This window comes from Elgaria multicarinata, chromosome 14 (assembly GCF_023053635.1).
Source record: "Elgaria multicarinata webbii isolate HBS135686 ecotype San Diego chromosome 14, rElgMul1.1.pri, whole genome shotgun sequence".
Taxonomy (NCBI): domain Eukaryota; kingdom Metazoa; phylum Chordata; class Lepidosauria; order Squamata; family Anguidae; genus Elgaria; species Elgaria multicarinata.
In genome coordinates, this window is record NC_086184.1 from 3,524,060 (window position 1) to 3,537,703 (window position 13,644).

The 13,644-nt window shown below is 47.8% G+C and overlaps 1 protein-coding gene across 1 annotated transcript in view; it reads right to left on the reverse strand.

Moving 5' to 3' along the window:
- Window positions 1-6,068: 6,068 nt before the first annotated feature.
- The window catches only part of JPH3 (junctophilin 3), a 79,153-nt gene continuing 71,577 nt past the window's right edge, over window positions 6,069-13,644 (reverse strand). Inside the window, exons 4-5 of the mRNA XM_063141293.1 lie at window positions 11,657-12,564; window positions 6,069-6,960 (exon numbers count right to left, since the gene is read on the reverse strand). Of these exons, the coding sequence (XP_062997363.1) occupies window positions 6,880-6,960; window positions 11,657-12,564 (989 nt within the window). The 3' untranslated portion in view covers window positions 6,069-6,879. The remainder of the gene's footprint in view (window positions 6,961-11,656; window positions 12,565-13,644) is intronic.

Here is a 13,644-nt window from a genome sequence, read left to right on the forward strand (position 1 = left end):
TCATTGATGGGGAAAGTTGGAGCCAGGTTATGGTAAGGTCCCGTCCCACTATGCATCTATGAGGCAGGCATGTCGGTATTAACGTACAGTTTTCATGCTGGCTTTAGCCATAGCAAACATTTGGTGGACTGAATTTTCCCCAAGAAATGAATACTGTAACAACTGTGGCTGCAGAATCATAGACGGGAGGAATTTCTTGCACAGATAAAGTCCCTTCATGTGGTTAATAGGACATTTAAGGCACAATCCTGTACATGTTTAAACAGAAAAAAGAGACTGGCAACTCCCAAGCTAGGTGGGAAATGCTGGGACTTGTAGGGTTTTCTTTCTGTCTAAACATGGATAGGATTGCACCATTAGGCTGCAACCCTAAAGCCATTTTCCTGGGAGTAAGCCCAATTGAACTCTATGGGACTTACTTCTGAGGAAACATGTATAGGATTGTGCCACTGATATTTTCTTTTTTTTAAGTGCAAGTGAAATAGAAGGTATTTCTCAACTGGAGGATGATTTCAGTACCATTTTTTTTACAAATATTACTGTTTCTTAAGACTCATGTTTTTGAAATAAACACCCTATGTTTTCTGGTTGGGAACCAGAAACCCATCAATCTCAAAAAACAACAACCCTAAGAGAAAGAACAGGCAGTTTCAGTGAAACAAGGATTTTCGATTTCGGTACCTGACCAAATAATAAATCACTAGAACTCTGTATATGAGCCTTGAGCCCTAATCTATGACCAGAGAAAAGATTTGCATGCTCAGAATGCAGCTAATTTAATCCTGTTATCTTCAGGTGGGACTAAACCAACTTCCGTCCGAGCCCAGCAGCTCCAGGGCTTTTGCTGCTCCCAGGTTCAGCGCTCATCACCTCCCTCTCTGAGGATCACGGATTGGGAGGGCGTCATCAGAGGTCTTGAACACTCAATGTTAGGGGCAGGCCCCATAGCTAAGTGGAAGAGTGCCTCCTTTGCATGCAGCAGATGCTCCCTTCAATCCAGTGGAGGCTTTGGTGGGCTGTAAATTCATTCTGGGTTTTAGTCAGGACCAGCCAGAACTCAAAAAAGAGCTGTCCACGGTGCTGAACCACCTTCCCCCTAAACTGGGATTGGTCTAAAGGAGCTGTCTACGGTGCTGAACCACCTCCCCCCTAAACCAGGATTGTTATAAAGGAGCTGTCCATGGTGCTGAACCACCTTCCCCCTGAGCTAGGATTGTTCTAAAGGTGCTGTCCAAGGCGCTAAACCCCCTTCCCCCTAAACTGTAGATCACAAGCTGAATATGAGCCAACAGTGCGATATGGCTGCAAGAAAGGCAAATGCTATTTTGGGCTGCATTAATAGAAGTATAGTTTCCAAATCGCGTGAGGTACTGGTTCCTCTCTATTTGGCCCTGGTTAGGCCTCATCTAGAGTATTGCGTCCAGTTCTGGGCTCCACAATTCAAGAAGGACGCAGACAAGCTGGAGGGGGTTCAGAGGAGGGCAACCGGGATGATCAGGGGTCTGGAAACAAAGCCCTATGAAGAGAGACTGAAAGAACTGGGCATGTTTGGCCTGGAGAAGAGAAGATTGTGGGGAGACATGATAGCACTCTTCAAATACGTAAAAGGTTGTCACACAGAGGAGGGCCAGGATCTCTTCTCAATACTCCTCCCAGAGTGCAGGACACGGAATAATGGGCTCAAGTTACACGAAGCCAGATTCCGGCTGGACATCAGGAAAAACTTCCTGTTAGAGCAGTACGACAATGGAACCAGTTACCTAGTGAGGTGGTGGGCTCTCTCACACTAGAGGCCTTCAAGAAGCAGCTGGACAGCCATCTGTCAGGTATGCTTTAAGGTGGATTCCTGCATTGAGCAGGGGGTTGGGCTCGATGGCCTTATAGGCCCCTTCCAACTCTACGATTCTATGCCTCTCTTCTTTTGCAACCAAGTGATGCCGCTGACCCCAGGGATCCCAGATGGTAGGAGAGGGAGAGAGATCCCTCATCTCTCTCTCTCTCTCTCACTCACACACACACACACACACACACACACACACACACACGGCAGGCACTGAGCCTGGCTCCCAAAAAGAAGCAAGTACTTGTTGGGTGGTGGGATTTCCAGCATCCTTGAAGATCATTCTTCTCGAAATGGACAACCCTGCCCATGTGAGCCCCCTGCCTGCTTCAAATCCAGAGTGACAGTGTTAGCAAGAGGACATAACTGGCTACCATGCTTACCTGATGTAAGTGGAGCTCAACTCAATGGACGCAAGATCAATGCTAGCATGGTCACTTAACCCCACCAGCAGAAGCAGATCCAGGCACAGCAGTAGAGTCATATCTCAAACGCTGCATTACTGTCCTTGTGGAAACAAAATGAACCATGCAGCACAAAAAATGGATCAATGGTGTCTTGAACACACTCCGGCTGTTCCCCACGTATGTCTACACAGGAGTTTGAGATTGGAAAAGGCACACGGACGACGCATGTAGTGGGGAAATGGTGTTAAGATGGGAGAGGAGAGAATGTATAGTTTGGGAACAAGAGGCTAATGACTTGCTTGTATTTTTGGATGAATATTTTAGGACTATTTTTGGGCATTGAAGAGAGAAACGGAGACGGGCAGAGGCAGAGATAAATAGCTCAACCCGCAGTGAAGAATCAAATAGTCATTACTTTTTATCTCATTGTTCTGGAACCATTTTCAAGGGAGCCTTTGGGAAGTTTTCTGTCCCTGCTGCCTCTGAAGATGTACTTGTCCCCCACATCTGGATGTAACTAGCAATATCTGGATCATCCACCCAACTCCTGAGCACATGTAGGATGTCCTTTTCTCACTGCAGGACTAGAAACGCTCCGTGGCTTTGTATGCATCGCTTGATGGTTGTCAGCTGCATGTGTGAACAGGCTCTTTCGCCTATGAGGCGACAGGAGGAGGTGGGGAAGTTTTGTCAGGTGTTCATATTCCATCACCAACTGCTGATTATTATACAGGTGAACTAGTCCTATGGGATAGGATTCTGGGGACACAAGATGTGGTTTCTCAGTGCCTCCATGTCTTCATCAATTAACCACCCAAGATGCATTCTGTTCATAAACTGGCCCTGGATATGGGGAGGTCACAGGGGACAGGTAGCCAGTTCCCAAGTTTATCCATTGTAAGGATTTGAAGAATAATGCACTGCTGATCCCCTATCCAAACCCTAGAAAAAACGCAGGTTGCTGCAGGAGGTCCGAGGGCCATTTTTGCCCCTGGTCACTAGCACCCCGCCTTGCGGTGCGCTCCAATATCTTTTTTAAAAAAAATTTGGCCAAAATGTGGCAGCAAACCCCTCGATATCACTCTGCAGTGCTAAAAGACTTACATTTACCTTGGTGGCCATCTAAATTTGACTGTTTTAGTGCTCTGTAGTGGCTACAGAGTGCTAATATGGTCAAACTGGACTTGCAAGCAAGTCATATTTGATCCTTTGAGTGCTCCATAGTGCTAAAAGTGACTTTTTTCTTCCTTTTTTAATGAAACAAAATCCACTGCTGCTGAATTTGTGTGGGGCCTATGCGGTCTGGAGGCTGCCTGTTGCCCACACCTGCCTTGGAACAACAAAGAGCCTTGTGGCACCTTAAAAGACGGATTTATTACAGCAGATGTTTTCAAGTTGACTTACGGGGAGGCGCCATCGCTCAGTGGTAAAGCGTATGCTTTCCATGCAGCAAGTGGCATCTCCTGCTCCTCCTCACGGCAACCGTTGTCTGACAAGAGGCAGGTGAACAAGCAGGTTGCAACGATGAAGAGGCGGAGGATCAAATCCGGGGGAGTTCTCGTCAGCAGACCCCACACCTACCCTTGACACCGGCCCTGTGTGCTGTCTCATGCACTTATTAAAATGTCCAAATCCGTTTTCTAGAACTGAGTTTCCTTCTTAAACAATGGATTGCAACTAGAATCCCAAAGCACAAATCTACCCAATGGGTGGTTTCACCAGCCATTGTTGGGGAAGCGGGGGACATTTCAAGGGAAAACAAGAATGGAATTAACGGCTACATGCTCTACTCTTTAGTTTATTTCTGGTTGAAAATGTAGCAATCCAATGCAGAGGAGGAAAGAAACCTGCTCAAAAGATAGCAGAAAGACAGCTAAAATGTAAGCAACAGACGAGTGGTCCATGTGAATGGGTTGGTGTACCCAACTAAGAGCAAACCTAGTTAGTTGTGTGAAGGCCTTGCCTCCTCCAACCCCCCTACGTGTACCTGCCTTTGGCAAACCAGGATGAGACGCAAATGGCGGTTCCCTAGGTTGACCATATTTCTCCTGACCTCAGGATGGCATCCAAGAAAAAAGGTGTTCATATGGTTTTCCACACCAATCTCGCATTCTTTTGGGTAGACCATGGATATAGTCATGCATGCCCATGGTTTCCCTATATTTGTCCTAGGGAAAGAAAATGGCGCCATAGGGCTCAGGAGGCAACCTGTTATCCTCCAGATCCTTTGGACTATAATCCCCAGAATCCCTGACCTTTGAACATGCTGGCTGGGGCTTCTGAGAGTTGTAGACCATAACATCTGGAGGGCACCAGGCTGCCGACCCCTGGCATAGCTTGTTCTCTGGAGCCGTGTAGCTTGCAGGGTTTGCACCTGGCACTTAAACCAAGAGGAAGCACTCTAAACTTGCATTGGGTGCAAAGAACCCTGGGAGTAGAGATTGGTCCCAATAGATAACGTAGACGAGAGGAGTTCGTCAAACCATCGTGTCTGTAACCTGGTTATCAGATTGATGACAGACGTTCGGCAGGAAGGAAGTGGTGCGTTTTTAGTGGGTGGTCTCGGGATTGTTTTTCAATAGGCAACAGGCCCGAGTGAACGCCATGCTCTCAACGGGCTGATGGCCGCTCGACAGAGGGGTACTGCATCTTTAATGAACAATGCCTATTTTCAGCGGATTACCAGGGGAATCGGAACGAAACCCAAAGGAAAGAACGAAAGAAGAACAAGGCAGGCATCTTACAAAGATGTTTTGAACCATACCAAAATTAAGTGATACATAGAGGAGGGGGGGGAACAAACAAACGAAATAGAAAAAAGAGCATTACATACTCAGAGGCTGCTGTTGTCGATGATGTTTTTGTGTGATTTTTTGTTTTGTTTTTGTACAGGGATATGTCGGAAGCTGGAATATACATCCTGCGGACAAAGTGCAAAAATATTACATGCTCAGAGGCCAAGCATGACATCTGGAAATGGCCCATGGCAAGATGGAACAGGGACCCCCGCCATACTCCATTCCTCAACTGCTGCAGAGGAGAGCTGCCCCCCCCCCCATGCCTTTCAGGAAGGGTCCTCAAACAAACCTTCCAACGAACAGTAGCTCGTGGGGAGAGTGAGCCCAACAGCCAGGTGTGCCTGTGATTTATCATGGAAGAAGGCAAGCCAGAGTGCTTCTGCTTTAACAGCACTCCATTCCAGATAAAGTAGGAGAGGGTAACAGGTTGACTAGGGTGACCATATGGAAAGGAGGACAGGGCTCCTATATCTTTAACAGTTGTGTAGAAAAGGGAATTTTGGCAGGGGTCATTGGTATGCATGCAGCACCTGGTGAAATGCCCTCTTCACCACAACAGTTAAAGCTGCAGCAGCCCTGGCCTCTTTTGTAGAATGACCAGATACACAAATGGGCAGGGCTCCTGCAGCTTTAACCGTTGTGATGAAGAGGGAATTTCACCAGGTGCTGCATGCATACAAGTGACACCTGCTGAAATTCCCTTCCCTATGCAACTGTTAAAAATACAGGAGCCCTGTCCTCCTTTTCATAGGGTCACCCTAGGTTGACCCTAGTAAAGTTTTGAATCTGGGAGATGAAATAAATTTCCAGGAGAACTGTGGTTGTCCTAACAAAAACCTTACTGAGTCAAGTTTTAACACATGCCAGGAATGACGGATGTGAAAACAGCAGTAAGCAGTGGGTGAAATTTGTAACTTTCCGGAATTGTAGCGTCAGGATTTTACCTGAGCCAAGACATATGTTTTCAGTTCTGTGGATTTATATACGTAATTTTTGCAAATTTTGTATGGTTATTGTTTACCAGAGGAGCTATGGTCATTCAAGGGCTACTAACCTGGAGGAGATGCCGGTTGAGCAGGCGCTTAAGATTTTTCTTCTAGCTATTGCTTTCTAAACCTTTCCAGGGTGAATTTTGCTCCCACAAAGGTATCATGTCTTAACCGGTACCAAGTGATTTGGGTTTTCTCTTTTTGGATGGGATGGAAAAGGGATTGGTTAACATCACCTTCACAACAAAAATGATTTGGGAGTTTCCCCTCAACTTCCCAGTTCATGCTGCTACTGGAGTTGGGACTTTATCAAGTGATGAGTGCATCGCTTGAAAACCTCACTGACCTGTGACAGCCATTTCGCACAACCGAGCTACCCTGAGACAGCCGCGCATGTGTGAATTTTCCGTACGATTCGGCCCAAAGAGGACTTGCCCGCCCAGAATCACACGGTTCACATGAACCAACTTCCCTTCATGCATGAAGATTTTTCTGATTAATCACACCAAGGAGCCTCTTCTCATCCTGACTGGTGCTGGGAGGACAGGGGTGCTGTTACCATTCTGCCATGCCACACAGCATAAGTGTTATACAAGCAAAGAATTTTGGCTAAAATCCAAAAACATTACCCAGGAAAAAAAGGCAAACTGTGAGTGATACTCAATCTTTTGTTGTTCTTCTGTGAAAAGACTTGGAAGTTGTCGCAGGACAGTTCAAAAAGACCACATCTTTCCCTTTTTTTTTGTTTTTGTCGTTTGTCGCTTGCTTCGTTATTCCCCCATTCGTACACCTTTTTTTATTATTATTATTAATCTGTTAATTTTTGCAAACAAGACAGTCTCGAGTTAGATGAAAAAGTTAATAAACAAAATGGCGACTCCAATGTTTAACAAGATCACCATGACTACCAGGATGGGAGCTGAACCCTGTAGGAGAAAAAGAGGAAAGGGATTATCACACGGCATTGAACGGCCTGAGCAGTTTTGGGGTGGGAATGGCGGTGGAGGAAGCCCATCAGGTCAAGCCCAGAAGAGCTCTGCCCTCTTCTTTGTAGATGCATTTCCTCTTTTGGGGCGATGTATTTGTTAATGAATTGGTAGAAACGGGCCAGTCCCCATTTTAGCGGACAGCCTCTGTTTCTCTTTCCCCACTATCTGATGCTCCTCTGTCTCCCTTCTAGCTTCTACAGGTGAAATGCAGCAGCTGCTCTGATCGCAAATGGCCCAAGTGTTGGAAACATCCCAAGTGGCAGGGGGCCGGAGAAGTCCTGCTAATATTCATGACTCATCTGATAAAAAGCTTTATTCTCCTCTCATCCACCCCGCTTCGTCCGGCAAAGGATTTTGCTCGAACTCCAGCATTAATCCTTGTGGCTCAACTTTTACATGTGACTTATGTCTGGGCTTCTCACTGGAAAGCTCTTTACACCCTAGGCTAACCCGCAGCACACACACAATCCTGCCCTTCTAGTGTCCTGGGGGCCCTAAGGAAAAGAATCGTCCCATCCCAGGGAGGGCCCGTTCCTGCCTTCAAGCTGACAAGGAGACCTCAGATGACATTTTGCAAAACGCATTCAGAATGCAGCAAAACAATTCCACATCTGAATTTGACTTGTTTGGCTTCTGAACATTTTCAAATGTCACTTTTGATATTCCACTTTGAGGACAACTTTTAATAACATACAACTTGTCAGCAGAAGTGAGACGCAGTAGTCGCGTTAAATATCAAGTTGTCGTATGCACTATTTTTGACACCTTCCCTTTTCTAAAATTCTCTTCCCCCCCCCCCCCCGACCCACTGCCCAACAACACCATCCATAATTAAGGATGTTGTGGTGGGGGAGAAAGTCAAATCAGGACAAGATAAATTTCTTCAAATTATAATAACACAATTTTATTGTTGTGTTCTTCACTGATTTCTTGTTCCGTGATGTTTTAACCGAGATTTTGTTTTAATCGGTATCTTGTTATTGTTAGCTGCCCTGAGCACCATTTTTGGCCGAAAGATTGGTTATCAATTTAACAAATGAATAAATCAATCTAAAACTCTGTAAGTATGTTCAAACAGGAGAAGTTTAGCTGACATTCCTCTCCTTCCCTGTCCCTTTCTATGATTTGCATCATTAATCACAATTCCGACTGATGTTTTGAAAACCAATAGTGAAGAATTGATAGGTGTCTTTTGGTATAACAGGAATGTCTATAGCACAGGTAGGGAACCTCTGGCACGCAGGCCTAATATTCAGCCTACAGAGATTTCCCATTTGGCCCACGGAACCTCCTTGGATTCCTCCAGGGGGTAGGTGGAATCATCTCCTTTTGTCTCTGTGATGGCTGCCAAAGGGATATCTTAGCATAAGTGAAGCCATGTTGGTACTGCAATTGAACTGTTTGTTAATATATATATATATATATATTCCGCCTGGTGCCAAAATAACATTCACTCTGGGTGAACTTTGAAATGGCTGACTGTTAAGCAAGTTCCTCTTACAGGACAGACAGGAAGGAGCTAGCTTAACCACAGAAAATACAGGAGCAGTGGTCGGCTAACTTTCCTATTGCGTCAAAAAGCGTACTTTGCACATGCTCAGTTGTTTATGCTAACGTGACCAGAACTTGCTAATAAAACAGCTGGCACAAGCAGCAAGAGTCAGAGAAGTGCTCCTTGGCAGAGACGTATCTTTCCCGTTGCAACGTTTTCCCTTCTATCAATAAAGGTGTGTTGAAACCTGGAAGCGTCTTCGTAACGTTTGGGCCGTGACATCTCTGATCTATAGGAAAAGGTGGTCCCTTTCCTCAAAACACCACAGCAGCAGAGAACACAATGCTTCCCTCATTACGTATGGATTTGCACAACCAGTACCAAAGCTGTGTTGTTACCCTGGGAAAAGTACCTCGTCAAGTACCTTCGTCTTCCCAAAAAGACCAGTCATTTGTACGAAATAGACCTGTTCAGGAGCCTTCAGAGCTGTTCTGAGTTTCTCAATAATTTACTTAGGGAAAAGTAAAGCTAAATGTTGGTGGTGACAGGCACAAGATAAACGAGGACAGGCCCTTCAACAACATCAAAAGACTTCTGATTAAAAGGGTTTTTACAAGGCCGGGGTGAAGAAGCAACATCACGTCACCTGTTTTCGAGAAAGCAATTTATGTCTCTAGTTTTGTAAGGGAAGAGGTGGCTGAGAAATGATTAGAGGGGAATCAATGTTTTTAATCTGGTTCCCACTTTGTTCGCTTCGCACAGCTGACAAAGAGTTTGGGAACGACATTCTCCCCCTCCCTGAACAAGTCAGAATCAGATTATCCCCACCAGCCTGTTATAAGCAATAGAAAGAACCTAAAACCAACAAGCAAAATGGCTTTGTCATCATTTCCTCCCTCTCTCATCATAACAGAGCCCAGGGCAGTGGAGGCTGATGTCTCTGATGTCAGTGGGGCAGTGAATCCACTCCGGGTTTCAGTCAGAACCAACCAGAAGCACCTTCAAGAGCTCCTCTAACGCATGAGAATACGAATCAGACCTGTTGGCCCTTTCTAGTCATTTCTAGGATGCGACGTCGGGAATGACCCAGTAGAGAAAGGAAACGCCGATGACAAGACACAATTTGGTTTATTGCAGGGCTGCGTGGCAGGGGGTTATTTTTAGCACAGGCTGCCCCATTTACCTGACCTCAGCTCTACCTAGGGCAGGTCAAAAATAGCCTCTTGTTTCTTTGCCACAACAGCAAACATTTCCACACACACCCTCCATTTTTATTTTATTTTTAAAACAAACAGATTCTTCTGATCAAGGGCTGCATTTATTTTGGAAGCCAGCCCGCGTTAGAATAACGCTGGGCCATGCAGAAGAGCAACACATCCCCGCTATAAACGTGTCTGGGTGGGTGGAAAACTGGATAGGTTCGCCTTGTTTTAACTCATCACATCTTCCCTGGCAGAAGGCCTAGGGACATCCATCACCCTGGAATCACAACACACCCTGCTGCCCTCCAGTTCTTGTATTTGTAAAGGCAGAGAATGGGAGGGGGGTGTCTTCTCAGTATAAATGTGTGTGTAGGGTGACCCTATGGAATGGAGGACAGGGCTCCTGTAGGGTGACCCTATGAAAAGGACAGTGCTTCTGTATCTTTAACAGTTGTATTGAAAAGGAAATTTCAGCAGGTGTCATTTGTATATATTTTTATTTTTTATTTATTTATCATACTTATACCCCGCTGTCCTGTCCTCTTTTAAAGCTGGTCACTCTAGTATAGCTCCTGCAGCTTTAACTGTGGTGATGAAGAGGGAATTTCACCAGGTTCACCATATCTACAAATGAGACCTGCTGAAATTCCCTTTTCTATGCAACTGTTAAAGATACAGGAGCCCTGTCCTCTTTTTCATATGGTCATGCTAGCTCCTGTGTCTTTAACGGTTGTATTGAAAAGCGAATTTCAGCAGGTGCTGTTCGTATGCATGCAGCACCTGGTGAAATCCCCTCTTCATCACAACTGTTAAAGCTGCAGGAACTATACAAACCAGGGCAGGGCTCCTGTAGCCTTAACGCTTGTGATGAAGAGGGAATTTCATACATACCAATGGTACCTGCTGAAATTCCCTTTTCTATACACAGCAGCCCTGTCCTCCTTTTCATACGGTCACCCTAGCTCCTGTATCTTTAACGGTTGTATTGAAAAGGGAATTTCAGCTGCTGCTGTTTGTATGCATGCAGCACCTGGTGAAATCCCCGCTTCATCACAACTGTTAAAACAGCAGGAGCTATACAAAAGAGGGCAGGGCTCCTGCAGCCTTAACTGTTGTGATGAAGAGGGAATTTCATACATACCGATGGCACCTGCTGAAATTCCCTTTTCTATACACAGGAGCCCTGTATTCCTGTTCATATGGTCACACTATGTGCATGGGGGGGGGGGAATGAGTATTTTGTACATGTGTAGGAAATAAAGCTAATTGCCAGGAATCTTACCCATTTCCCCCCTCAATGGCCCCCTCCATCCACTGTCACTGGCTGCTCTTTCTCACCATGGCTCCCACTGACTTTCTTGCCAGGCAGGGAGCCAGGAGGCCGCGGCATCTCCTGCTCCGCCTTCTCACTACAAACGTTGTCTCAGCAAGTGCGAGAGGCAGGAGAACAAGCAGGTTGCAATGAAGAAGAGAAGGAAGAGCTACTCCAACAGTCTCTGATCAGAGGCCATGCTGGGGTGTGGGTCCTCAGCCTGTGGCGCCAGCCCCACACCATGTCAAATATTTCCACCCTTTCAGATGGGTGCAGAACTCCAGCCTCCCAGGGTCCCCAGACACTGATTCTGTGATGGTTTACCAGCTTCTGTGAGTTTCCCCCTCATTCTAAAAGGTTGGAATGTCTCTCCTGAGGCTTAGGTACCAGCTGGAAGAGCAGGAAGCTAAAATAGGCTGGTATTTTTATTTATTTTTTGTAATTTTGCCCCCATCCTGTTTACCTCCATCATTGGAATGACCCCCCTCAAAAAAAAACCCTCTGAAATGGAATTTGGCGTTTGGGTTCTACACCCCTGGTTTAAGAGGGGGCTCTGTGCTCTCTCTCTCTCTCTCTCACACACACACACACACACACACAAACTCAAGAAAAGTATCCTCTACTTACCGCACCAGATTTGAGCTCGTCCCTGTTTTCCTCCTCTGATTCTAGTGCAACAGGTAAGGATTTCTGTGGTGGCGAGCAGGTTAAGTCCCACCTCAGTAGCCGGGGTTCACCTTTGTCCCCAAACCTCAGACTTTCTAGTTTCTGCACTGTGGGCTCGGCAGAAGACGCGGGCCTGAAGTTCTCCTTGTTTTGGGACTTAGACCTCAGTCTCTGAACCCCAAAGCTCCGGTCTTCCCCATGCTGGTCCTCTGCTAGACTCCGGCTGGGCCCCATTTTACTATAGTGTCTTTTTTGGGAGTGTATTTCTTGCATATAAGAATCCATCTTCATGAGAGGCTTCATCTCCATCTCGTAATTGCTCAGCTTCTCTTCGTCCAGCTCTAGGAGCTTGTTGCTCCCCGAACCATGATGGTGGGGACGATGATGAGTCCATGAAACGGTGGCCGGGGGGTCCGTCCACCTCTCCCGGGGTTTGTGGTTGGAGGCTGTATGCTTGTGCCCGCCGCTTCGGCCCCGGTAGTCTTCGGAGGAGCCAGGTTGGCCGCTGCGCGGGGGCCCGCCTCTCACGCCGTGTGCCCCGCCCTCCTTGTCTTCACCCCAGCTGTTGGGCCTCATATAGTCCCTGCCGCGCCCTTCCAGCAACATCTGGATCTCCCCTCCCCGCTCTTCGTCCACGCAGACCTGCCTGGAGAAGTGAGCGCTCTTGTTTCTACAGGAGGGACCCAGAGGCGGTGTGGACGTGGGGCTGGCAGGGAAGCTTTGCAGAGGGCTGTCGTCGGGGGTGAGGTCTGACGGGGTCGTTCCTTTCCGGTAGAGCTCAGGGCTTTCTTGCTGGAGCGGCGTTCCCGTCGAAAGGACCTCGATGTCGTCGCTTGAGTTCCGCCGCTTTGGTCTCTGGCACTCAAGGCCTGGAGGGAAGAGGGAGGGAGGGAGGGAGGGAGGGAGGCAAGATGTACAAAAGAGTTAGCGATCCTGCAGGGCCGGCCCTACCATGAGGCAGCGTTGAGGCGCTCACTTAGGCCACAGACGCAGGGAGGGGGTGGCAAGGTGTTGGAAAGAAAGAGCGGTGGGCCATAAAGCCCGCTCTGTGCCCTCTAAGGCCTTAGCTAGACCTACCTGTAAATCCGGGCTAGAGGAGGGGAGATCCCGTAATGAAACTATCGCGGGATCTCGCCCTCGTTCACACGCGAGGCGTGACAAGCTCTGGAGGAGAGCCGTTGCGCCCGCCATTTTTAAAAAAGTTTTAAAGGGCCAGCAGTGCAGGAACGCTCCAGCGACAACAGGTAGGGTTTTTTAATATATATATATATATATATATATATATATATATATATATATTTCCCCGCTCCCCCCCCGCTCCCGATTCCCCCACCCTGGCTGTGATCCCCCCATCCCCCGCGATCTCCGATTCCCCCCATCCCCCGCGATCTCCGATTCCCGCATCCCCCGCGATCTCCGATTCCCCCCATCCCCCGCAATCTCCGATTCCCCCATCCCCCGCGATCTCCAATTCCCCCCCCAACGCCTCTGGGCCGCAATTCCCCTCTGACCTCCCCATGGCCTCCGTTTCCCGCCCCCCATGTCCCGTAGGCCACGATTCCTGCCCCCCCATGTCCCCACCGTAGCCCTGATGGCCACAGCACTCCTGCGGAGCACTGCAGCCCGTCCACCGCTTTTCCCGGCTACTCGGGAGTAAATGGGGTAGCTGGGAAAAGCGGCGGACCTGGCTACACGCCTGTGGTCTCCCACTCAGCTCAAGGCCGCAGGAAAAACTGGGCCAGAAGCGGTGCCAGTTACCCCAGGCCCGGGGAGGGTTCACCCTTGCCTGAGCCCAGGATACTCTGTGCGTCATCTGGATGCACAGGGGTGAGCCCGGGGTTCACACCGGGCTAAAGCCTCGTCTAGCAAGGCGCTAAGTTACCCTGCAGTTTTCAGAGGCCGTCCCCGTGCCAATGTCAAAGAAAGAGTCACCTGCCAGACCAGGCCAC